The 27134-nt window shown below is 35.9% G+C and overlaps 1 protein-coding gene across 9 annotated transcripts in view; it reads right to left on the minus strand.

Moving 5' to 3' along the window:
* Positions 1 to 27134, minus strand: part of DMD (dystrophin) — a 2157177-nt gene that overhangs the window by 1485845 nt on the left and 644198 nt on the right. For all 9 annotated transcript variants that reach the window (XM_077988314.1, XM_077988313.1, XM_028842274.2 and 6 more), the window contains 3 exons: positions 24189 to 24290; positions 23974 to 24081; positions 15819 to 15998 (listed from right to left, as the gene is read on the minus strand). In XM_077988314.1, the coding sequence (XP_077844440.1) occupies positions 15819 to 15998; positions 23974 to 24081; positions 24189 to 24290 (390 nt within the window). The remainder of the gene's footprint in view (positions 1 to 15818; positions 15999 to 23973; positions 24082 to 24188; positions 24291 to 27134) is intronic.

Genomic DNA, 27134 nt, shown 5'->3' on the forward strand with positions numbered 1-27134 from the left:
CATAAGATAACATATGTTAAAAAAATTTAAACGTTAAAATTTACATTTTCTCATTCTGAGAAAAATCGGAAGAGCATGCACCAGCCTCCTGATATTATTCCAGGGTGTGTCTCTTCTTGCAGTAAGATTGTGTTATTTTGGTAGGCCTGGAAAAAACAAACTATGCTCAAGCAATGAAATTCTTTCTTTCCATGTTCTCTTCCACTTGTTTAAAAAATGCACATTAAAAAAAAGCAATGTAAGCAAAACTAAGCAAATTTAAAGAATATAAAAGGACATACAATGAAATAAAATACTTTTTTTCTACCACTGTCTCCAGTTTGTTAGGAATTACTACAAGTCATGTATAACTTAACGACTGGGACACATTCTGAGAAATTCATCCTTAGACAATTTTGTCCTTGTACAAACACCATGGAGTGTACTTACACAAACCTAGATAGTATAGACTACCATACAGCTAACCTATGTGGTACAGCTTATTACTCCTAGCTACAAACCAATACAGCATATGACTACACTGAATAGTGTAGGCACAATGGTAAGTATTTGTGTATCCAAACATTTCTAAAGGTACAATAAAAATATGATATACAGAGTTGGACATAAAACAATCTTTAGAAAATTTTTTAAAAACCCACAAAATTATACCAACAACACTCTTGGACCACAGTGCAATAAAAATAGAAATCAATATTAAGAAAATTTCTCAAAACCATACATTAAAATGGAAATCAAATAAACTGCTCCTGAATTACCTCTGGTTAAATAATGAAATTAAGGCAGAAATCAGGAAATTATTTGAAACTAATGAAAAATTTAAAAGTTGTAACATACCAGAATCTCTGGGACACATCCAAAGCAGTGTTAAGAGGCAAGCTTATGGCACAAAACACCCATATGAAAAAGTTAGAAGGATCTCTAATTACAAAATGAGCATTACAAGGAACTAGAGAAACAAGAGCAAACTAACCCCAAAGCTAGAAGACAGGAAATAACCAAAATTGGAGCTGAACTGAAGGAAAATGAGATGCAAAAAACCATAGAAAAGGTCAATGAATCTAGGAGCTGGTTCTTTGAAATAATTCATAATAAATATAGAACACTACCTAGACTAATAAAGAAAAAAGGAGAGAAGACTCAAACACAATAAAAAAATAAGGGGGATGTTACCACTGACCCCAGAGAAATAGAGAAAACCCTCAGAGACTATTCATAATGAACACCTCTATGCACACAAGCTAGAAAACCTGGAAGAAATGGATAAATTGCTAGAAACATACAACCTTCCAAGCCTGAACCAGGAAGAAATTGAATCATTGAACAGACCAATAATGAGTTCCAAAATTAAATTAGGAACAAAAAGCCCACCAACCAGAAAAAGCCCAGGATCAGACAGATTCACACCTGAATACTAACAGATTCAGAAGGAAAAGCTGGTATCATTCCTACTGAAACCATTTCAAAACACTGAGGAGCAGCTCCTTCCTAACTTGTTCTATGAGGCAAGCATCGTCCTGATACCAAAACCTGGCAGACACACAACAAAAAAGGAAAACTTCAGGCCAATGCCGCTAATGAACATAGATGCAAAAATAGTCAACAAAATACTAGCAAACCAAATCCAGCAACACACCAAAAAGCTAATCCACCATGATCAAGGCACTTCTATCCCAGGGTTGCGAGGTTGATTCAACATACACAAGTCAATAAATGTCATTCACCACATAAATAAAAAAACAAAAACTACATGATCATTTCAGCAGATACAGAAAATGCATGCTATAAAATTCAACATCCTTTCACGTTAAAAATCCTCAAAAAACTATGCACTGAAGGAACATATTTCAAAATAATTAGAACCATCTTTAAAAAGTCCACAGCCAACAGTATACTAAATGGGCAAAAGTCAGAAGTATTCTACTTGTAAACCGGCATAAGACAAGCGTGCCCTCTCTTACAAATCTCATTAAACATAGTACTAGAAATCCTAGCCAGAGCAATCAGGCAAGATAAATAAATAAAAGCCATCCAAATAGGAAGATAAGAAGTCAAATTATCCCTCTTTGCAGATGATATGGTTCTATACTTTGGCCATAGTCTCTGCCCAAAAGCTCATTGATCTGATACACAACCTCAGCAAAGTTTCAGGATCCAAAATCAGTGTACAAATATCACTAGTATTCCTACACACCAACAACATTTAAGCTAAGGCCAAATGAAGAACATGGTCCCATTCACAATTGCCAAAAAGAAATAAGATACGTAGGAATACAGCTAACCAAGGAGGTGAAACATTGCTAAAATGAGAATTATAAAGTATTGCTCAAGTAAATCAGAGATAACACACAAAAAAAGGAAAAATATTCTATGCTCACGGATAGGAAGAATCTATATTGACAGAATGGCCATAATGCCCAAAGCATTTTTAAATTCAGTGCTATTCCCAACAAACTACCAATAACATTCTTCACTGAATTAGAAAAAGACTATTTAAGAATTCATATGGAGCCACTAAAAGAGCCAGAATAGCCAAGGTAATCCTAAGCAAAAAAAAAAAAAAAAAGCCAGAACCATCCCACTGCCTGACTTCAAACTATACAAGGATATAGTAACCAAAACAGCATGGTACTGGTACAAAAAACAGACATATAAACCAATGGAAAAGAATAGAGAGACCAGAAATAAGGCTGCACACGTACAACTATCTGTTCTTCAATGAAATCAACAAAAACAAGAAATGGGGAAAGGATTACCTATTCATTGGACCCCTTCCTCACACCATACGCAAAAATTAACCCGAGGTGAATTAAAGACTTAAATCTAAAACCAAAACAATAAAAACCCAGGAAGATAACCTAGGTAATGCCATTCTGGACATGGAAATTGCAAAGATTTCTTAACAAAGACACCAAAAGCAATTGAAACAAAAACAAAACTTGACAAATGGTACCTAATTAAACTAAAGATCTTCTACACAGCAAAAGAAGCTATCAACAGAATAAACAGACAACCTGCAGAATGGGAGAAAAATTTTGCAAACTTTGCATGTGACAAGGGTCTAATATCCGGAATCTACAAGGAACTTAAACAAATTTACAAGCAAAAACCAAACAACACCATTAAAAAGTGGGCAAAGGACATGAACCCTTTTCAGAAAGACATACATGCAGACAACAATCATGTGAAAAAAATGCTGAACTTCACTAGAGAAATGCAGATCAAAACCACAGTAAGATACCATTTGACAGAATGACTACTATTAAAAAGTCAAAAAATAACAGATGCTGGCAAGGTTGTGGAGAAAAGGGAATGTTTATTGCACTGCTGATGTGAATGTAAATTAGTTCAGCCATTGTGGGAAGCAGTTTGATGATTTCTCAAAGAACATAAACCAGAATTACCATTCGACCCAGCAATCACCATTATTGAGTATATCAAAAAGAATATAAATCCCTCAACCCTAAAGACATATGCACATGTATGTCTTATTGCAGCACTATTCACAATAGCAAACACATGGAATCAGCCTAAATGCCCATCAGTGGTAGACCGGATAAGGAAAATATGGTACATATACACTGTGGAATTCTATGCAGCCATAAAAAATGAGATCATGTTCTTTTCAGCAACATGGATGGAGCTGGAGGCCATTACCATAAGGAAACTAACACAATAACAGAAAACCAAATACATTTTCTCACTTTTTTTTTTTTTTTTTTTTTTTTTTTTGAGACGGAGTCTCGCTCTGTCACCCAGGCTGGAGTGCAGTGGCCAGATCTCATCTCACTGCAAGCTCCACCTCCCGGGTTTACGCCATTCTCCTGCCTCAGCCTCCTGAGTAGCTGGGACTACAGGTGCTCGCCACCTCGCCCGGCTAGTTTTTTGTATTTTTTAGTAGAGATGGGGTTTCACCGGGTTAGCGAGGATGATCTTGATCTCCTGACCTCGTGATCCGCCCGTCTCGGCCTCCCAAAGTGCTGGGATTACAGGCCATTTTCTCACTTCTAAGTGGGAGATAAACAGAGAACACACGAACTCAAAGGGGACAACAGACACTGTAGTCTACGTGAGGCTGGAGGGTAGGAGGAGGGCGAGGATTAAAAAACTACTTATTGGGTACTATGCTTATTACCTGGGTGACAAAATAATCTGGACACCAAACCCCTGTGACATGCAATTTATCTATATGACAAATCTCCACATGTACCCCTGAAGCAAAAATAAAAGTAAAAAATAATACAGTATTATAATCTTATGGGACCACTGTCATATATGTGGTTCAGTGTTGACTGAAATGTTATGCAGCACATGACTGTAGTTGCAATTACCAACTATTCAGCTATTTTTAAATTTTAAATTTATTTTGTTGATGCTGTTATTTTCTGATACAGTTTGGCTCTCTGTCCCCACCCAAATCTCATGTTGAATTCCACCTTCAGTGTTGGAGGAAGGGCCTAATGGGAGGTGACTGAATCATGGGTGTGGACTTCCCCTTTGCTGTTCTTGTGATAGAGTTCTCATGAGATTTGTTTAAAAGTGAGTGGCACCCTTTGCCAGATCGTGGCCAGTCTGCTTCTTTAAGTGGGAGCCTGATCCATCCTCCTCACTGGGTGGGACCTCCCTGTGGGGGACTTCAGCAATTCCACCTAGGGTTCTATGGATAGAGCTCTGATCTCTCCCTGGGAAAGAGCTTCTGGGGGGAAGACCAGCTGCCATCTCTGCGGTTTTTTGAAACTAATGAGAACAAAGAGACAATGTATCAGAATCTCTGGGATGCAGTTAAAACAGTGTTAAGAGGGAAATTTATAGCACTAAATGCTCACATCAAAAAACTACAAAGATATCAAGTGAACAGCCTAACATCTCAACTAAAAGAACTAGAAAACCAAGAGCAAACAAGCAAGAAATAACCAAGATCAGAGCTGAACTGAAGGAGATAAAGACATGAAAAATCCTTCAAAAAAATAAATGAATCCAGGAGCTGATTTTTTGAAAAAAATAAAATAAAATAAAAATAAAAAAGATAGACTTCTGGCTAGACTAATGAAGATCAAAAGAGAAGAATCAAATAAACACAATCAAAAATTAGAAGAGGAATATCACCAATGATTCTAGAGAAATACAAAGAACCATCAGGGAATACTATAAACACCTCTATGCGCATAAACTAGAAAACCTAGAGGAAATGGATAAATTATTGAACACATATACCCTCCCAAGACTGAATTATAAAGAAACTGAATCACTGAACAGATCAATAATCAGCTCTGAAATTGAGGCAGTAATAAATATCCTACCAACCAAAAAAAGCCCAGGTCCAGAAAGAATCATAGCTGAATTCTACCAGTGTTACAAAGAGCTGGTACCATTTCTACTGAAACTATTCAAAAAATTGAAAAGAAGTGACTTTTCCCTAACTTATATGATGAGGTCAGCATTATCCTGATCCCAAAACCTGGCAGAGATAAAAAAAGAAAAGAAAGAAAGAAAAGGAAATTTCGGGCTAGTATCCTTGATGAACACTCATGCAAAAGTTTTCAATACAACACTGGCAAACCAAATCCAGCAGCATATCAAAAAGCTTATCTACCACAATTAAGTTGGTTTCATCCCTAGCATGCAAGGTTCGTTTAACACATGCAAATCAATACATGTGATTCATCACAAACAGAACTAAAGACAAAAACCACATGACTATCTGAATCGGCACGAAAAAGGTATTTAATAAAATTCAATATCCCTTAATGTTAAAAATTCTCAATAAACTAGGTATTGAAGGAACATACCTCAAAACACTAAGGGCCATAAATTATAAACCCACAACCAATATCCTACTGAATGGGCAAAAGCTAGAACCATTCCCCCTGAAAACTAGCACAAGACAAGGATGCCATCTCTCACCATTCTTATTCAACATAGTATTGGAAGTTCTGGTCAGGGCAATCAGGGAGGAGAAAGAAAGGGTATTCACATAGGAAGAGAGGAAGTCAAATTATCTTTGTATGCAGATGACATGATTATATACCCAGAAAACCCTATCGTCTCAGCCCAAAAGCTAAGACTTCAAACTATACTACAAAGCTACAGTAACCAGAAGAGCAGGGTACCGGTACAAGGACAGACATATAGACCAATGGAACAGAATAGAGAACTCAGAAATAACACTACACACCTACAACCATCTGATCTTCGACAAACCTGAGAAAACAAGCAATGGGGAAAGGACTCCCTATTTAATACGTAGTGTTGGGAGAGCTGGATAGCCCTATGCAGAAAACTGAAACTGGACCTCTTCCTTACAACCTATTCAAAAATTAACTCAAGATAGATTAAAGACTTAAATGCAAAACCTAAAACAATAAAAACCCTGGAAGAAAACCTAGGCAATAAAATTCAGGACATAGGCATGGGCAAAGATTTCATGAGGAAAATGCCAAAACAACTGCAACAAAAGCAAAAATTGACCAAATGGGATTTAATTAAACTAAATAACTTCTGCACAGCAAAAGAAACTACCATCAGAGTAAACAGACAACCTACAGAATGGGAGAAAATTTCTGACATCTATCCATCTGACCATGGTCCAGAGTCTACAAGGAACTTAAACAAATTTACAAGAAAAAAACAATCTCATTAAAAAGCAGGCAAAGGACATGAACAAACATTTCTCAAAAGAAGACATACGTGTGACCAAAAAACATATGAAAGAAAACTCAACATCACTGATCATTAGAGAAATGTAAATCAAAACCACAATGAGATACCATCTCACAACAGTCAGAATGGCTATTATTAAGAAGTCAAAAAACAATAGATGCTGGTGAGGTTGTGGAGAAAAGGGAAAGCTTTTACACTGTTGGTGGCAGTGTAAATTAGCTCAACCCTTATGGAAGATAATACAGAGACTTCTCAAAGACCTAGAGGCAGAAAGACCATTTAACCCAGCAATCCCATTACTGGGTATATACCCAAAGAATATAAATCATTCCATTATAAAGATATATGCATGTGTATGTTCATTGCAACACTATACACAATAGCAAAGACATGGAATCAACCTAAACGCTCATCAATGATAGACTGGATAAAGAAAATGTGGTACGTAGACACCATGAAATACTATACTGCCATAAACAGGAATGACTCAATTAAACCTCTTTTCTTCATAAATTACCCAGTTTCAAGTATGTCTTTATAGCAGTGCAAGAACAGGCTAAAAATTTTCCCTTTTATTTTAGACTGATATTCTTAACTGCAACTTTTAACTTTCCATTTAATTATTTACATATTATTGCCTTTGTAAGTTCTTTGTTATGCTGGGGTAAGAGATTTCGACTTCTTGCCTTTTGAGATATTCTAGTATTTGAATATTTAGATACTTACTAGAAAGATACAAGCTGTAAAGTATTAGTTAACCTAATCTAGCATAACATTTTTTTTTTTGAAAATACTAATACTTGCAATAACAGGTACCAATTACGAAGCATTTTGCATTATCCAGGCATTACAATAAGTCTTTTGAATTGATTATCTTATTCAAAAGATCTAGAATACTCCCTTGTTATGTTGTAAAGCCTTCATAAACGGTAGCTATTATTACCTCACAATGACCCTAAGAGTAAGTACTAATATTATTCCTATAGATGAAAGTGACCTTGTTTAGGCAGATAAAATTTTTCAGTAGCAAAGCATAGATATAAATCCAAGTCTGATTGTTCATTCATCCCATTCTTATCAGCTAGGCTCACTTGCTCCTACACTTGTACACTTTTTTAAATGGTGGTTTCCTTTTAAGTGGTGTGTGTTTGTATGCATACACATACGTACATAAATTCAGAATATTGAAATTGTAAACAGTGACATGTCATAAGTATTATATAGGAAGAGTTACTGAATGTTAAATATGTTTGGCTCTTGACATGCTATATTGAAATCTGTGCAAAATTAGTCAAATTACACTATACACACACAATCAGGTTGACAACTGTAGATCAAGGTTTTTCATTACGTTGTTTGTACATATATGTAACTCTTTGCAGTGATCAATGAGTTTTAATGGAGATGGAGGAATTGTATTTCTACAGTTTAAAACATACTGCATAATCATAGCAACAACTTTAGATAATAATTGATAGCCATGCTTAAAAACCAACTCCACAGGCATGGTAGCACAAGGCACAAAAATCTGGTCAAGATTTGCATCTCTAAGAAAAAGAAAATATTTATATGTTGAACTTTGGGAGAATCCTTGGGCAAAAGATCAGGTGGTCACAAAGAAAGCTGAGTTACCAATCACAAGGATGTAAAATGCTTTATCTTATGAAGTATGGAGGACTTCCCATAACTGAATGTAGTATACAATGAGTGCCAAAGTTCATGAGAATAGCCTGGTAATTTTACTATTAATTATTGTCTTGATACTGATAATAAGGGAATAAAACTTCTTGAATAAGTACTGACATTGGAATCATGAGGAAAATTACTGTCAAATACTTAGAAGGCATCACAAGTCATTCATTTCTTTGAAATAAATATTATATGATAATTAAGAAGGTTTATTCTGTAAAATTGTCTGATTTAATGTATTTTGTTCTGCATTTTACATTGTCTTTAGTACAGATTGTATCAGAAGGAAGAGATGTATGTTGTCTTCTGGATTCATATTAAATACAGAATTTGAGCAACCGTGTGAATTAATTGCACCTGCAAAAATTCCAAAGCAATGAAATTTCTTTTTTTCTGATCCATCTGGCTTTCCTCTACATACCATATAACACTGAAGTAATGAAACACATTCTATAATTAGGGATGGATATTATCAAGTATAGGTTTGTATTTTTCTTTGTGTTATTTCATTTTTTGTCAGGAGATAATAGGTGTATCATATAGATGTTGAGCATTTTGTCTTCATGGTATTTTAATGACATACTCAATGAATACAGTGTAATAATTGAATAAGTCTCCTTTGAAACGGGGTAGGATTTTATTATCATTATTTTCTCAGATGGAGTCTCACTCTGTCACCCAGAGCGCACTGCTGGAGTGCAGTGGCACAATCTTGGCTCACTACCTCTGCCTCCCAGGTTCAAGCAATTGTCCTGCCTCAGCCTCCCGAGTAGCTGGGACTACAGGTGCATGCCACTACGCCCAGCTAATTTTTTGTATTTTTAGTAGAGATGGGGTTTCACTGTGTTAGCCAAGATGGTCTTGATCTCACGACCTCGTGATCCATCCACCTCAGCCTCCCAAAGAGCTGGGATTACAGGCTTGAGCCACCATGCCCGGCCATTATCATTATTTTCTAGCTGCCTCTCCACTGGACAAAGTAGGAATCTTCTTCACTAAGTACTCCAGAGTTTTACATAAAAGCAAAGAGAAACATATCGAAGACATTTAGAACTTGATGGCCACTATAGAAATCTGCCTAGGTTACCTTTCTTTTAAATTTATAAATAAAGAATGAGAGATTCCACGAGTTAACTCAGACCCAATGTATTAAATTTTTTAGTGCTTACAACATTTTATATTGTTACAGACAATGCATTTACAAGGTAAAACCTATTGCACTGATGTACAAGGCCCATTCTCAAATATCTATTTTAGTTGGAGGTAGCAAAATGATAGTTAATTTCCAAAGTTATTTGAGATGTAACTTCAAATTTTCTTTTTTCTTTTTTTTCCTGAGACGAAGTCTTGCTCTGTCATCCAGGCTGGAGTACAGTCATATAATCTTGGCTCACTGCAACCTCCGCCTGGGTTCAAGCAATTCTCCTGCCTCAGCCTCCCAAGTAGCTGGGATTACAAGTGCCTGTCACTACGCCTGGCTAATTTTTTTTTTTTTTTTTTTTTTTTTTTTTTTTTTTTTGTATTTTTAGTAGAGAGAGGGTTTCAGCACGTTGACCAGGCTGGTTTCAAAATCCTGACCTCAGATGATCTGCCTGCCTCAGCCTCCCAAAGTGCTGGGATTACAAATGTGAGCCACCACCCTCAGCCAACTTCCAACTTTTCTAATAAAACCTTTAACCTGAGAAATTATCCAAAACATGTCCTGAAATTTAAGGAAGTTAATTCTATGAACTTAAATAAGGAAACACAAAATAAGTGAGGTAATTTTAATTCTAGGTTTTAAAAAATCATTTTCTTTCCTTTTTATTGGCATCAGGCTTACTAGTCTTGAAAAGCTTTCAGGAAGCAATGAAAAGGGCTTTTAACTAAAAAGCCTTAGAGTATTTTTAATTAAAATTACTGGACAAAAAAGAAGAGAGGCAAACCATTTGCAACTATATCCCTCTTGTACAAAGAGGTCTACAAAATTATGCTCTGAGAATGGGTACAGCCAGAATGTCAACATAGACTATTTTATGAAGGGCTAAAATACAGGATCTTTAAAGAATGAGAATGAACTCAGAAAAGAAGAGTATGTAAAGAAATTTTCATCTTGGTATGTTTGCACATTTCTATTTGCATTTTGGATATAATGAAAAGCATTGGCTTATCATTTACAGTTATGTTTTATATTACTATTTGATAGGAGTTTTAAATCTCTCATCAGTTGCTTGCTTCGGCAGCACATATAATAAATCTCTCATCAGGATATAAATGATATAGAAAGTACACGTAATTATATAATAATCATTTTCTCTTTTTGGGCATCCTTGAATGTAAGCACATATCTAGCATGAACATGAACTGCCATGTACAAGAAGAGGCAAATTCTGAGCATATATATTTTATATTAAAGAGGTGCTCACAGTTGAGAATGCTGTAAAAATGGTTGTTAGCAATATAGAAAAATATTCACAAAATGAGAATGAGATATTTGAACCTTAATAAGTCATACAACTTTCCTTATCCCTAAGACAATTTACTGTACTAAAAATTCACAAAACTACAAAACCTTTAGACTCGCCTGAAAAAAAATATATGCTTACACCAAAGCAGCCAGTGTATGGTGTATAATACTTAATGTAAATTATATATTAAATATGGTAATTATAATTTATGGTATAACATGGTACTTACAATTACCATATTAAATTGTAAAGCATATGAATAATATACCCTTTCAACAGCACATGTGATTTCGGTCAAACGAGGAAAGTAATGCTTCAAATCACATAAATTCTATTTTAAAATATTAATAATAATACATTTCTTACTATCACATTTATTAAGTTCCAGGGTACATGTACTGGATGTGCAGGTTTGTTACGTAGATAAACGTGTGCCATGGTGGTATGCTGTACCTACTGACCCATCACATAGATATTGAGCACAGCATCCATTAGCTGTTTTTCCTGACGCTCTCCCTCCTCTCCCACCAACAGGCCCCACTGTGTGTTGTTCTCTTCCCCGTGCCCATGTGTTTCCATTGTTCAGCTCCCACTTATGAGTGAGAACACACAGTGTTTGGTTTTCTGTTTCCGCATGAGTTTGCTGAGAATAATAGTTTCCAGCTCCATCCATGTCCCTGCAAAGGACAAAATCTCATTCCTTTTTATGGCTGCATACTATTCCATGGTGTATATATACCACATTTTCTTTACCCAGTCTATCATTGATGGGCATTTGGGTTGATTCTATGTCTTTGCTATCGTGAATAGCGCTGCAACGAACATACAAACGCATGTATCTTTATAATGGGATGATTTCTATTCCTTTGGGTATATGCCCAGGCAAGGCCTTGCTGGGTATTTCTGGTTCTAGTTCTTTGAGGAATCGCCACACTGTCTTCCACAATGGTTAAACTAATTTACATTCACACCAACAGTGTAAAAGCATTCCCATTTCTCTGCAACCCTGTCAGCATCTGTTGTTTCTTGACTTTTTAATAATCACCATTCTGACTGGAATGAGATGATGGGCTGAGGCTGAGATGGATGAATTGAGAGAAGTAGGCTTCAAAGGGGGGTAATAATGAACTTCCCTGAACTAGAGGAAAATGTTCTAACCCAATGCAAAGAAGTTAACAACCATGATAAAACATAACAGGAGCTGATAACCAGAATAACCAGTTTGCAGAGGAACATAAATGACCTGATGGAGATGAGAAACGCAATACGAGAACTCCAGAATGCAATCACAGTGTCAATACCTGAATAGACCAAGCAGAGGAAAGAATCTCAGAGCCTGAAGACTATCTTGCTGAAATAAGACAGGTAGACAAGATTAGAGGAAAAAAAACGAGTAAAAATGAATGCACAAAACCTCTGAGAAATGTGGGATTATGTAAATTCTGAAGCAAAGATTGTTTGGGGTACCTGAAAGAGATGGGGAGAACAGAACCAAGTTGGGAATCATACTTCAGGATATCATCCAGGAGAACTTCCCCAACCTAGAAAGCCAGCCCAATATTCAAATTCAAGAAATGCCAGATACTCACTGAGAAGACCAACCCCAAGATATATAATCATAAAATTCTCCAAGGTTGAAATGAAAGAAAACATGTTAAGAGCAGCCAGAGAGAAAGGCCAGGTCACCTACAAAGGGAAGTCCATCAGATTAACAGCAGATCTCTCAGCAGAAACTCTACAAGCCAGTAGAGACTGGGGACTAATATTCAACACTGTGAAAGAAAAGAATTTCCAAGGCAGAATTTCATATCCAGACAAAGTAAGCTTCATAAGTGAAGGAGAAATAAAATCCTTTTCAGACAAGCAAATGTTGACAGAATTCGTCACTATCATATTTCACAATTACGATCAAGATAAAATATATATCGATCAGGGTTAAGGCAACTAGAAAAAATTGTGCAAATTGCAACAAGTATATTTATGAAAAATTACTGGGAAACAGGATCATTTGAGTTTTTAAAGAAGTCAATCCAGGGTATATTTGCCCTCTTTTCTCATTGTAAGCCTCCACATAGCAAAAGTCATTCTCTCTCCAACATTTAGAAACAAAGTATTTTCTATCTTCTTAGGCTACCTTCTAATCAACTTAAATACCCTCATACTTGTGTCCAGGTATTATTCAAGTCAAATCTGACTTTGAAATGCAAGAGAGCAGCCCTCCCAGCTGATTATTTTTTTCACGTTTTGATCTCTTGCCATGCGACTGCTTCATAGGGTCAAAAATGCCTCCAAGCTTTGACCTGAATAGCAATCATACGCACAAGCAGTGTTCTTTATATGAGTACAATTGGACGCCTTGTCATCTCCATCACGATTTCCATACCCTGCCTCACAATAGGTTTTAACCATTATAAGAACTTTGCTCATTCTTTATACTAATTATTTAAAATAATTTTTGAAACAATTGAGGGTATCATGTGAATAGTCATTAATGAAACTGATTTTTCTCCCACAATCATTATAGAAAATGCACATACAAGTGAGCTTTGTTCTTCAAAGTCACAACCTTACAGCCCATATTCTTGGAATTCTTATGTAATTTTGATCAAGGTCAATTTGACACAGATATAAGAAAATTAGTTGCTCTTACATGACACTATTTCTCTGCTGTCTCTCTTTACCTGCTTTTAATTTCTCTTTTCCTGGGTAGCTCCATTTCTACCTTCCTGTGAGCTCAAAAACAACCAGTAAAGATTTGGATCGATCCTATGACAGCATAATGTTTGGAAAGGCAATGAGAGAAAACTGAAATATGAGTTTAAGAAAGACTCAAGCTTAGTGTTCTGGAAAACAACTTACATGATGTTAAGTCCTTTTATTTGTTTCTAGCCCACAATAGGAGCGTGTAACTGAAAATAAAATTAAAAGCAGATAGTGGGCCCGGTGTGGTGGCTCACACCTGTAATCTCAGCACTTTGGGAGGCTGAAGTGAGAGGATCACAAGGTCAGGAGATCGAGACCATCCTGGAAACATGGTGAAACCCTGTCTCTACTAAAATACAAAAAAATTAGCCAGGCGTGGTGGTGGGCGCCTATAGTCCCACCTACTTGGGAGGCTGAGGCAGGAGGATGGTGTGAACCTGGGAGGCGGAGCTTAAAGTGAGCTGAGACTGCGCCACTGCACTCCAGCCTGGGCGACACAGTGAGACTCCATCTCAAAAATAAAAAATAAAAAAAAGCAGACAGTGAACCACAAAAAGCCCTTCAGACTAACTACATGACTTACATATCAAGCTCAACTATTTTCCCCTCAAATGCTTTCATGTCTATGCATCCATTTTGTCTTCATTGTATCCCTATGAGCAAGTGAAGAGATATATGCTATAATGCATGTTGGACTTAATTTCACGTAAAGATGTAGAGTTTTAGGTCCTTATCATAGCTTATGGATGAGATTTTCTGAGCAAAGTGTTTAGGAATATGCATTTTAATTAGCTCCTCAGGTGGCTACTATGCAGACTCAAGTTTGAGAACCACTGCATGCAATGCAAATGAACTAGAACACGACCTGCGGTTAACTGTTACAGCTCCATAAACATATCCCTTAAAAAGGATGCATGCCAAAATAACTTTCTTTATCAAATAATGACAATCTTTCTTAACATGGCAACTGACCATTCTATGGCAGCAATAATCTACAGAAGTAATGGGTACATATGGGAATAATGTTAACATTGGGTTAAAAAGTATCAAATTGACTAATGTCTCATGTATTTATTACATAAATACCAACGTATTTTAAAGAAGCCATGGGCAGATCACATAAAATTGGAGGAATGACAATACAGTAGTAAAATTACTATTAGATCAATTAATTGCTAAAATATGTTTAATGCAAAACAAATGGAGTTTTTATTATCTAATGATTGTGTGGGAAATTATTACAATTTATATTCATATTTCTTCAAATTATTTTTTTAAATATCAAATTGGATTAAAAGTAACATTGAACTGTGATTGAACATCATATAGGCTGGTTTATTATGCTGTCTTAAATTTTATTCCTGGAGGCAATACTACAAACTTCATGTCTTCAAAAGGCATTTCCTAAGTGCTACTTATCAGATGTCAATTCTCAAGAAAACAAATTTCGTGTGCTTGTCTCACAATAGAGGAAGTATATGCCTAAAATCTCTTGAATATGGAAGTGTATGCATGTGCATTGAGCTATGAATTGTGATTAAAGTTATTCCTTATAATGCCAGACTATGTGGCAGAATATGTTAAATACTATTATATATCATGTTTATATCTTGAATGACTACTCATTATTCTACCATCCGATTATATAAGACAAGAAGAGGTTCAGCTTTTAACAATACCCCATTTTAGTGATTAAATTTTTAAAAATTATTATAATAAAACCACATACCCCAAATGTAGCTGAGATGTTTTCATAATCTACAGCCCATATGTGTTAGTATAACTAAGCCACATTCATGATTTTATGAAATCAGCAGTCTATGGCAGAAAAGGTACAACAGCCAGATAATTAACTGCACTAATAAAAAACTTTCCAAGAAATCAAAGGACCTGAACCCTAGTCCTCCTACCACTAACTTGTCTTGAAAAATTTACTTTTCTTCCCTAAGTTTCATTTTTCTCAAGAGTAAAATGGAGTTGGCTAATGGTCCTAGTGGTTCCAGCAATCTCTGATTTGGGGTTAGATGGTGATGATACAGTTTCCCAGCATTTTGTTCACCTGCTCTAAGTCACTCAGTTCCCCATTACTATTGGGCTGGAAGAAATTCACTCTAGGGCAGTAACAAGTTCAGTTAATTAGCACTCTTCCTCCTCAGCATTCTCCAACAAGAAGACAGGCAAAAGAATCATGTTTCTATTTAACTAAACACAGGGTAAAAACTAATCTGGTTGCTTCTTTTGTAGGGTTATAATGTTACTCTCTTAATACAGGTTTAAAAAATCTCTGAGATCATCTGTAGCATAATTGGTATCACTAACCTGTGCTGTACTCTTTTCAAGTTTTTGGACTAAATTATCCCAACACCGGGCAAAGTTTTCCAGCCATGCTTCCATCTTTTGGGTCACTGACTTATTCTTCAGTGTTGAAAGAAGATCTTGTTTGAGTGAATAAAGTTTGTCCATGGATTGCTTTTTCTTTTCTAGATCTGCTTTTAAAACCTGTTAAAACAAGAAAGATCACAGAATAAACCTGGGTTACATTTTATACACCACTATAGTTCAATCTGCTTTTGCATGTATTTGCTCATTTGTACAGATAAGAAAATATTTCAATCGTGCCTGCAAAGGATCAAAAGTTCAGAAAAATATAGGTAGAAAGTTATAATCTATCTAATTTTCCCAAGAAGTTTGAAGAGAAAGGAAAGTCAGATGTAGAATAAAGACCTACTAGAGGCAATTAAGAGCTACCTTAAAATATTTGAAGAACATCCAAGTGAAAAGGTAATATTGCTTCAAAAGGCAAAACAGAGATCAACATGTGGAATTTGCAAGGCATGGCTTTTGGATTTCCCCTTAATTCCTGACAGAATTCAAATGAAAACTGACAATCAGGTACCAGGAGTACTGAAGAAAAGCTAGTGAGTTGAGAAAATGAGAATGGCTAAGGAAGCTTGCCATTCTGAAATGCTATGATTATTTGGATAAAATTACAATATTATTGTTTCCACCATTTTAACACTCTGTTCACCATTTAGAGATAAAAATCTCATTATGTGATTTACTGACCTTAAAATTTTCGTAGCATCCATTAATCAATTAACATCTGGTTATTTGAGTAATTATTTTTTAAAACTAATTGTAGAGCCCATTAAGTAAAAGAACTAAGTCACTGGGCATGACATAAATCCTTCAGCATCTCTTTTCAGGTTTTGTAAATACTTAGGTGTCTTATGAAACGGTTTTTATGCCATTTATGTTTCCAAAGTTCCTGTGAGCTGTGGAGGGTTACAAACTCCCTACGGTTGATTTGAAAGGAATAAGTGGTTTATGTGAAATCAGTAAATCAGGGCAGTTTTTTTACTTGACTCAGTAACGTTGCCTGGCACACGGAGAAATTCAATTCCTGGGTACTAAACATTACTCCCCGACTTAATTTGTAAACAAAAAAGAAGGAAGAGAAATAAAGGAGAAAATTATCTTACAGTCACTTAACAACCCCATATTTGGCAGCAAATACAATGAATATAAACCGTGATACCTGTCTTTCCGAAACAAATCCAAGTTTATTTAAGAGCTAACATAACATACAGCACAGAAATTGTCATGAAACAGATGCACCAATTACTCATGAACCAAAGTGCCCCCAACCTAGAGCAGTCAATACACCTTCCTGAAAAGGACAATCTAAGTAGTCCATTTTGGCACGCCACCAGCATTGATAGCTCTGAACTGCAGAATGCTCTAGTGTCTCCTCCAATTAGTTTGTCTTTTACTCAGAATCTGCTTCACCTGGTGTATGTTATAGTTCAGTCTTCATGCCATTTTTAAGGGGAAATGAAGTGAAATTTAAATTTCATTTCTAATTTTTCCTTAACAATGACTTCAGTATTTTTCTGAGCTTGAAATAATAGACCAAAATACAAATTAAGATATTATACATTGAATTCATATCACAATAAAACTTATGGTGTGGGGGTTTAGCAATAGATAGGTGCCTTTTTTTTTTTTTTTTTTTTTTTTTTTGAGTTGGGGGAGTCTCACTCTGTCGGGCAGCCTGGAGTGCAGTGGCGTGATCTCAGCTCACTGTAGCCTCTGTCTCCCAGGTTCAAGCAATTCTCCTATGTCAGTCTCGTGAGTAGCTGGCATTACAGGCACATGCCACTACGCCCAGCTAATTTTTCATATTTTTAGTAGAGACAGGGGTCTCACCATGTTGGCCTGACTGGTCTCAAACTCCTGACCTCAAGTGATCCACCCGCCTTGGCCTCCCAACGTGCTGGGATTACAGACATGAGCCACCGTACCGGCCCAATAGATAGGTTTTGCATATTCATTTTGTTTAATTCACATGTTAGCTTTGCATTAAATTTAAGTGAATATTTGCATTAGTACTAGAACAAAGGTTTATGCTACCTGTCTCAAGCTGAGAGCCATATTTGAATTTCAATTTCAATGTATATTCCTCCAGTTACATTATACAGTGTCATTTTCCTTTTTTTTTTTTTTTTTTTAACTACAGAAAGAGGCACAATATAAAGAAAGACAAAAATTTAAAAATAAAAAAAATTATGTAAGTACAATCCTCTTTGGCTTACTTTCTCAGACTGTAAGAAACTATTTTAAATAGCCGTATGTATAAGGCTAAAGGGTCTACCCATTATTTAAACAAAGTATGTAATGATCTGGAAACATGTCAGGAGTGTTGTAAGCCTCCTGTTTTAATATTAAGTCAAATGAAGAAACATTTGGTAAGCATTACAAAAATGAAAGTCACCATTAAAAACAAAATTAGAGGTGGTGGCTCACATCTATAATCTCAGCACTTTCGGAGGCTGAGGTGGGCAGATCACGAGGTCAGGAGTTCGAGACCAGCCTGGCCAACATAGAGAAACCCTGTCTCTACTAAAAATACAAAAATTAGCTGGGCATGTTAGTGCATGCCTGTAGTCCTAGCTACTCAGGAGGCTGAGTCAAGAGAATCGCTTGAACCAGGGAGGTAGAGGTTGCCCTGAGGCAAGATCGTACTACTGCACTCCAGCCTGGGCAACAGAGCGAGACTCCATCTCCAAAAAGAAAAAAAAAAAAATCCAATTAAGAAAAGTGCACTCAAGGTAAAGTAAAACCAATGTTATAATTACATTGTGTGATTACTGAATAAATGAATTTTTATATGTCTCTATGACAAAAACACTGAACCCAGACTTCTACCTAATAAATTTTAGATATGCGTTTCAAAAATGATGATGGCAGCTCAGTTATTTGGTCTGTTTCTCTCTCTCTTTCTATCTTTCAGTAGTCATTTCCTGGTTCCAGAAGAACTCCCCCAGGATTAACAGAGGGAGGAAAAGAAAGAAACTCCATGATGGTGCCAGACACATTAGATCATAGAATTCATTAGAATTACCTTATCCTGTCTATCCATTGATGCTGGCTCTTTTAAGCTTAGCTCTTACATGTGAATATTAAATAACTATGATTTGTTACTAATGATTGCATAAAATATGTATTTCTACATATCAATAATTAACCATAGGTCTATGAGTGCCAGAGACCCATAGTGCTCTAGAAAATTCAGGTGGCAAAAGGAAGATCTAGAAAATGTGTACAAAGCAAAGGCCAGCGGAGATAGTAAAAGAAGAAATATATTTTATTTTTATAGAAGCCAGGCATGTGGACCTACCTCCAAGGTAGGCAGGAAGGTACAGTCAATAAATCAGACTGGGTGAGCAGTGGATACGGAGAAGAGACAGATAAGCTGTTCAAGATGATTTGAAGTGAAAAGATAATGCATCATTACGAAAGGCCCAGGAAACCTTCATCTCACTCTCATCAGCAATATGCATAATAATGCCAAGACAATTTCTCCTATATTGTCAAAATTGAGTTTTGCACCTATATTATGTGTAGTTACTTATCTATATGTAAGATGTACTCCAATTCATTCTAATCACCAATTGTACTTTGGGAGGTTGATCTATTACAGAGGTTCTCATCTTGAAAGAACACCAGAATTACCTGAAAGGCTTGTTAGAATGCAGATGACTAGGCTCTACTTCCAGAGTTTCTAAATCATTGGTCTGAAGATGACCTAACAATGTGCATTCCTAACAAATTTCCTTGATACTGATGCTGCCGGTTGGGGGAACACATTTTGAGAAGCATTGCTTCTGTCTGAATGGCCATCCCAGCAGTTGAGGTAAAGGTAGCAAGTCAAACAGCACTGTCAACAGGAACTTGCTCAGTTACCGTAAGCACTTCTTCCATGTCCTTTGATCCCACAGCCATTTAAGAGTATCTTCAATTTCCAAGTACTTCTGTAGCCCTTATATGGCATACTCTCTTGGATCACCCTGCTTCCCCAGAGCTGTCTTTACCTGGCAAACACCAACAGTCCCCCCAGCAGCAATACACTTACTCAGGAACAGATTTCTTCTTGACTCAGATCTTCCCATGATAATTCACATGATTCTACAAGTCTTATAATTCACCTCATAAAAGCTACTGTTTCTTGTTTCCCTTCATTTTTTATTCCTGACGCCAAATCAGTTTAAAACTTAAATCAGTTTTGATTATATAAAATAAGAGATCTACATGATTTGGACACTAATCCCAAAGATCTAGAGCAAATTAAATGTCATAATCCCCACCTCCCACCCCAACGGTAAGGAGGAGACAATCCCATGGGTTATTAGTGATAATATTTCAAAACAAATTATACTTTTTGTAAAGAAAAGAGAGTTTTTAGCACAGTGTATCTATACTTAGACATGTAGTGAAAACTGGTGACAGATGGTACCTGTTTTGGGTCTCAGATTGTGACATATTTTAATGAACATTAAATTCTTATTCACTGCCTGAGTCAGCAGGGGAATTTTACCTCAAATTCTAGACCAGCTGTCAGGTTTTGTTAATTGGCTTAAACTATCAAATGACAAGACCTATAGAAAACATATTTTCTCTTTGTTCACAAGCAAGGTGACATAATACAGTTTTTAAACCTATTGGAAAATTATTGAGACTTTGTTAAAAGAGCATTTGTATGGCCCTGAGGCTAGCCAAGGTTTCTGCTCACAAAAATGTTAACATAGAGGCACATTATTGTTAGAAATGACAGTTCTCAGTTGCAGTTATTTTTTCCAAGGAATCAACTGACATGAGGAGTACTGAAATAGACTGAAAGACCTGGACCTGAGTCTGAATGTCTTAGTGTTCATTTTAAGTCTGATACTAATGTTGTAGGATACAGGTCCTGTGTTTTTTCTTGATCTCGATTTTCTTTTGGAAATAACCTGAGTAGCTGTTCCTAATGAACTTTAGATGTGCAATTAGACTGAAGAAACACTAGATGAGATGCAAAATCTCATCTAGGTTTAACATATTTGGATTTTGTCAGTTTGTGGCTTCCTAAGAACAACTTTCTTGATTGGTAAATCTAGTCAACAATATATGTAGGAACTTTCACTAGATATTGAGATTTGGAATTTATCATCATGTAAAATAACTGTACTATTCTGGCATGTGGTACTTTCCAAAGATGGCTGTAAAATATCCTCATCTCAGATGCTTTGCTATAACTTGATCTTGGTGCTTCTCCAGGAGGAAATGAAACCTAATTCTTTTTCCTTGAATCTGGGCAGGCTTGTGACTTTTTCAACCCACAGAATATGATTGACCATCACCGTTATGATTGACTGTCTGAAGCACATGGTTCTGTATTTAACTAGCAATATATCTTGGCTCCTAATCAGAGGGCATGAATGCATTTTGATAATCAGTGGTCACTCACTTATTTACTGCAAGGATTCATATTTTACCTGAGAAGAACAATGTTTGTAAGGTATATTCTGCTTTAAGGAGATGTAATCCATGCATCCATTCCTCTAGATATGATAGAATCCATCAGCAATTTATCCTCTCCTCTCTGTGGCATGTGACAGCGTATATCACTTCCTACTTTTTTGAAGTATTTATTCTCCTCATTTTTGTGATACCACTTTCCCCCTGTGGTATTTGCTCAATCTTTTGGTTAACATCTTGTCCTCTGTCTACTCCTTGACTGTAGACATTCCCCCTGGAATCTATTCATTTCACTTAATGTGTCACTCTACACAATCCCTCAGAAGCATTTTGATTGCTTCTGAATCAATAACTAGTCATGAACCCTTTTCTGAGATTCTAGTTGTGTAGTCTGACTAATGGAAAGGATTTTTAACTTGGATGTCTCAAGGACATTTTACACTAAATATATCCAAATCTGAAATAATTATCATTCTTGTCATTCCACCAATTTCTCTTCTATTCTCCTATTAGGGCTAGTAACCCTCCGGTCACCCAAATGAAATGTCTAGGAACCATTTCGAACTTCTGCCTCTTATCACAAGTTTCATTCATCACATCTTAACATTCTAATATTTCTCTCCTTATCTTAATACCCAATGCTACTTAGTTCAGGTCTTCCAATTAATCCTCATACCATCAAACATCTTCCTACCAAAAAGTATTACAAAAATGCAAATATGATTCTTTTGCAAACTCTCAATGGTGTCCCATCAGCTGCAGGCCAAAACTACAAATATAGCTGATATTTTTGCACTTGTGTTTTGAAACTTATACAGGTTACTTTTCTGAACTCTATTTTTGGTAGTCACATCACTTAATAAAGTCTATATTCACTGAGAAATAATTTCTTATCAATAATAAGCTAACTTGTAATAACAAGTAATACATAAGTGAATCTATTTTAAATTAAAAGACCAATGCAGGTTAGCATTTATGGAGCAAAATATATATATATATATATATATATATATATATATATATATATATGAAACAAATATCCGGTAAAATGGTACGTATTTAAAATAAGTGGAAAAATTTACTTAAGTTTAGAAATGATTTCATTATTATGAAGTACAATATATAATATTAATACACATATAAATTGATTCACTCAGGTGAAATTATGAAACACTACTTACAATCATTTTGTTTTATAAAAGTTCATATCAAGTGAACATTTAATCAAATCTATCAAAAATTTTAAGAAATCATAATACAGAATATTTCACTTGAAAAATTAAGCTCACAGTATCAGACTGGCCTCTTTTACTAGAAATGATGAAATTCACAGAGTAAGAGAAACTTTGAAGTATTTTTATTTTATTTTATTTATTTATTTATTTATTTATTTATTTATTTATTTTTTTGAGACTGAGTCTCGCTCTGTCGCTCAGGCTGGAGTGCAGTGACTGGATCTCAGCTCACTGCAAACTCCGCCTCCCGGGTTTACGCCATTCTCCTGCCTCAGCCTCCCGAGTAGCTGGGACTACAGGCACCCGCCACCTCGCCCCGCTAGTTTTTTGTATTTTTTTTTTTAGTACAGACGGGGTTTCACCATGTTAGCCAGGATGGTCTTGATCTCCTGACCTCGTGATCCGCCCGTCTCGGCCTCCCAAAGTGCTGAGATTACAGGCTTGAGCCACCGCGCCCGGCCGTATTTTTTTTTTTTTTTAATCTTGGAAATTCCTGCAGAAACCAAATGTTTCAATGAAGCCTTTTCTGAAGTCCATTTACTGCAAAGAAATCTCATTTCTCAAAACTTGAGGCATTCATAATCAATGCCATTTGATTGGCTTTAATGTATTTTGTTTGCAAAAGTAGGTGATATTGTTTGGATCTCTGTCTTCTCCAAATCTCATGTTGAAAGGTGATTCCCAGTGTTGGAGGTAGGGTCTGGTGGGAGGTGATTGGATCATGAGGGCGGATGTCTCATGAATGGCTTAGCACCATCCCTTTCATGATGAGTCAGTTCTCATTCAGTATTAGTTCACATGAAATCTGGTTGTTTAAAAGAGTCTGGGACATTCCCCTTATCTCTTTTGTTTCCACTCTTGCCATGTGATATACACTGGCTCCCCTTCTCCTTCTGCCATGATTGTAAGCTTCCTGAGGCCCTTACCAGGAGCAGATGCTGGTGTCATGCTTCTTGTACAGCCTTCAGAACCATGAGCCAGTTAAACCTCTTTATTTTATAAGTAACTTAGTCTCAGGTATCCCTTTATAATAAACTAAGGTTAAACTCCATCAATGTGAGGATAATCGTCACTTAGTATCTCTCACATATTATTCTGAGAATCAACTTTAGTCTCTTTTTTTTTTTTAGAACTATGCTGCTTAGAACTTTATGAAAGGCTCACAAACGTTTCTTAGTATTACTTTATTAACTTTAATTGAAGTCTTATTCTGGTATGCTGTGTTTTATCAATAGTACAACTTTGTTTGAAAAACAAAGTTGAAAATCCAGCTAGAGTTTTTTCCCATTTTAATTCAGAAAAGTAGAAATATGACATTTTTGAATAATCTATGATCCAAGCAAAAATAAACATTTAATATTCCATAGCAAAGAAGAGACTAAATAATAGTGATAATATACACTACTGGGTTATAAGACTATTGAAAGCTAGAAATTACATACGGCCAGTTTTTGAAGACTTGATAACATTTCATTTTGATCCTTAAAGCCAGTTGTGTGAATCCTGTTCACCACATCTTCTTTTTCTGAAAGCCATGCACTAAAAAGGCACTGCAAGACATTAAAGAATTCCAAGGAATAAATAAACATAAATCTTTACTTTTCCAATTTATTATCCCCCCATGCCTTTTACAGCTAGTTTCTCACACATGACTCACCTGTTCTTCAGTAAGACGTTGCCATTTGAGAAGGATGTCTTGTAAAAGAACCCAGCGGTCTTCTGTCCATCTGCAGATGTTTGCCCATCGATCTCCCAATACCTGGGGAAGAGACAATCAACCACAGCATCAGTAAACAATTGGTAACTATGTTTTATTAAAAATGGCATGAATAATCCGCCAAAGTATCTAATTTGAGTCTCCTATGTATGCTAGAAGTTGGAAAGGACACTCTTCCTGATCTGCTTACATTTAAATAAGGGGTGTGACTTTGTCTTTATCTGACCAAGTCTTGTACCCTTCGTAGAAAAGCAAAGATACAAACAATATGAAGTGGTTATTATATCACTATATAACATGGCTCCATAGCAAACGTAAGATAACAAAGACATACATACAGAATTAGAGAGGATTTTGCAATGAGAACAAGTAAAAGGTGTATCTTCCTTAGGTTTGAAAATACACTCTAAAGAATAAAAATCTGACTACTAAATAGAATACCTCAAAAGACTCTTAATTGAAGCAATCTTGCATAATGAGAATTGCCTACCGTTTGGATTGCAGAAGAAAGTTATTAGTAACTTAAGCTCTATTCATATGTAGATTTTTCAATTTTCTCAATTATTACAAAATTATTAAAATGTTCTGTTTTTAAACTACTCTAGTGAGAAACCTTATCTCCGAGTAAAAACTACTACATCATTAATGTGTCACTAACATCTAAGAACACACACTGTTTTAATATGTAACATAAACCAACTACCAATGATTTTTGGAAGGAAAACACGTATTGTGATGCTTTCTATGCAAAGGAAGCATTTAAAAAATGGCATTTAGCTCAACCTCATTATGATGCATTTTATAGCCTAAAATTTCAACTTTTTGTGACTTTTTCACATAAATAAGCAACTTATTTTCTCATATATGTTGGACCTTTAAAGCTAGAAATCATAAAATACTGACATGCTTTATTTTATATAGAATTAGACCTAGAAAAATGTTTATAACTCATATTTTTGAAAAATCTATTATCTAAGATAAGTCTCATAACTTCTATGTTACTTGATACTATGTATGTGTATTAACCCATCTAGAGGATATTAACACATGATTTAAACAATGCAAATGAAATTAGCATCATGAAAATAACCCACTGATTTTTTTTTTTTTTTTTTTTTGATACAGAGTTTTGCTCTTGTCACCCAGGCTGGAGTGCAATGGCACTATCTCAGCTCACTGCAACCTCCACCTCCTGGGTTCAGGCAATTCTCCTGCCTCAGCCTCCCCAATAGCTGAGATTACAGGTGTCCGCCACCATGTCCGACTAATTTTTGTATTTTTAGTAGAAACGGGGTTTCGCCATCTTGGCCAGGCTGGTCTCGAACTTCTGACCTCAGGTGATCCACCTGCCTCGGCCTCCCAAAGTTCTGGGATTACAGGCATGAGCCACTGCACCTGGCCCTAATCCACCTATTTCTAAGTGACTTGGAGAGTCACGTTTCTTAAATTGTTTCATCTACCACCACTTAAAAAATATACACACATAAACAGAAGGCAGTCAACATTTTCGTACAGTATTAAAATTATCATGTACTTATATGCAGCTCAGTCATAAGTGAGTTTTCAGTTTTTCTTCATAAATATCAATGTTATTGCTTTCAGCATAATGTAACTGGTTTTTATTTTTTGTAGTTTCACTTTCTACTCAACTTATTTTGAATTATGTTTACAATAAAAGCCATAGCTCTCAGTGATGTGAGACACCCACAGGAAATGTGCCAACCTTAAATCAATGAATTCAATAACTTCAACCATTTAATTATTACGAATGCGTATATGTAGGTTTTTTCTAAAACATACTTGAATTTCTTTAGTGAACTTCCTAGTGACCCTGTCAGTACATGTCAGGTAAAATGGCAAGTAACAAAATGGTTAATAGATTAGTTGTGGCAGAAAAAAGCTTCAAATGGAGAAAATCTTACCTCTTAAGTATAAACTACACCATCTGCCTGATGTGATGATGCAGATCTTAAAAGTCAAAATGTGGGAAATTTATTGTGGCCCATCAACTCTAGTAAAGACGACAGTCAATGGAAGAAGGGGCAAACTCAAGCTATAGCATCATATTCACAAACAAAATAGAGACTTCCAAGTACATACAGCATCTTCTCTCTAGTACTACAAGACATATAGTGTCCACTGAAGCAGTATTTTAAGCCTGTAACCCCATAGGTAGAAATATATAATTGATTTTAGTGGGAATACAAATCCAAATAAAGATCTCCTATTCTAGGTTGCATAAGATTTTCACATTTATTGAAACTCTGAGATGTATTAATGTGATGCATGTAATATTGCAATTGTGTTCACTGAATGAGTCACAAAAAACTAATATGGTAGTTCTCCTTTATCCGCATGGGATATGCTCCAAAATCCTCAGGTGGGTGCCTAAAACTGCAGCTACTACAAAACCCTATACATAGTATTTATGAATTTTTCTTTCTTCACAATTTCACAGATAGATTTGTTCTTACCACAGATTGTGAGCCACCCCAGCAAATGATTTTTTTGCCTTATTAAGTTGGGAACTGTCACCTTTTCACATAAAGAAAAACCCTTTACAGTTTTCCTTTAGCATATGTGAATTGCCAACATAACTACTCTTGCACTTTGGGGCCATGACTACGTAAAACAAGGGTGACTTGAACACAAGCACTGCGGGATCATGACAGTGAATCTAAGAACCTAGACAGGTAATAAGTAATGGGCGGGTAGCATTGACAGCATGAAGACGCTGGACGAAGGGGTGATTCAGTCCTGGGTGGGACACAGGTGGGATGGCACAAGACTTCATCATGCTACTCAAAACGGCATGCAATTTAAAATTTATGAATTATTTCTGGAATTTTTCATTTAATATTTTCTGACCATGGCTGACTGCCAGTA

The sequence above is a fragment of the Macaca mulatta genome, chromosome X (genome assembly GCF_049350105.2).
Source record: "Macaca mulatta isolate MMU2019108-1 chromosome X, T2T-MMU8v2.0, whole genome shotgun sequence".
Classification (NCBI taxonomy): domain Eukaryota; kingdom Metazoa; phylum Chordata; class Mammalia; order Primates; family Cercopithecidae; genus Macaca; species Macaca mulatta.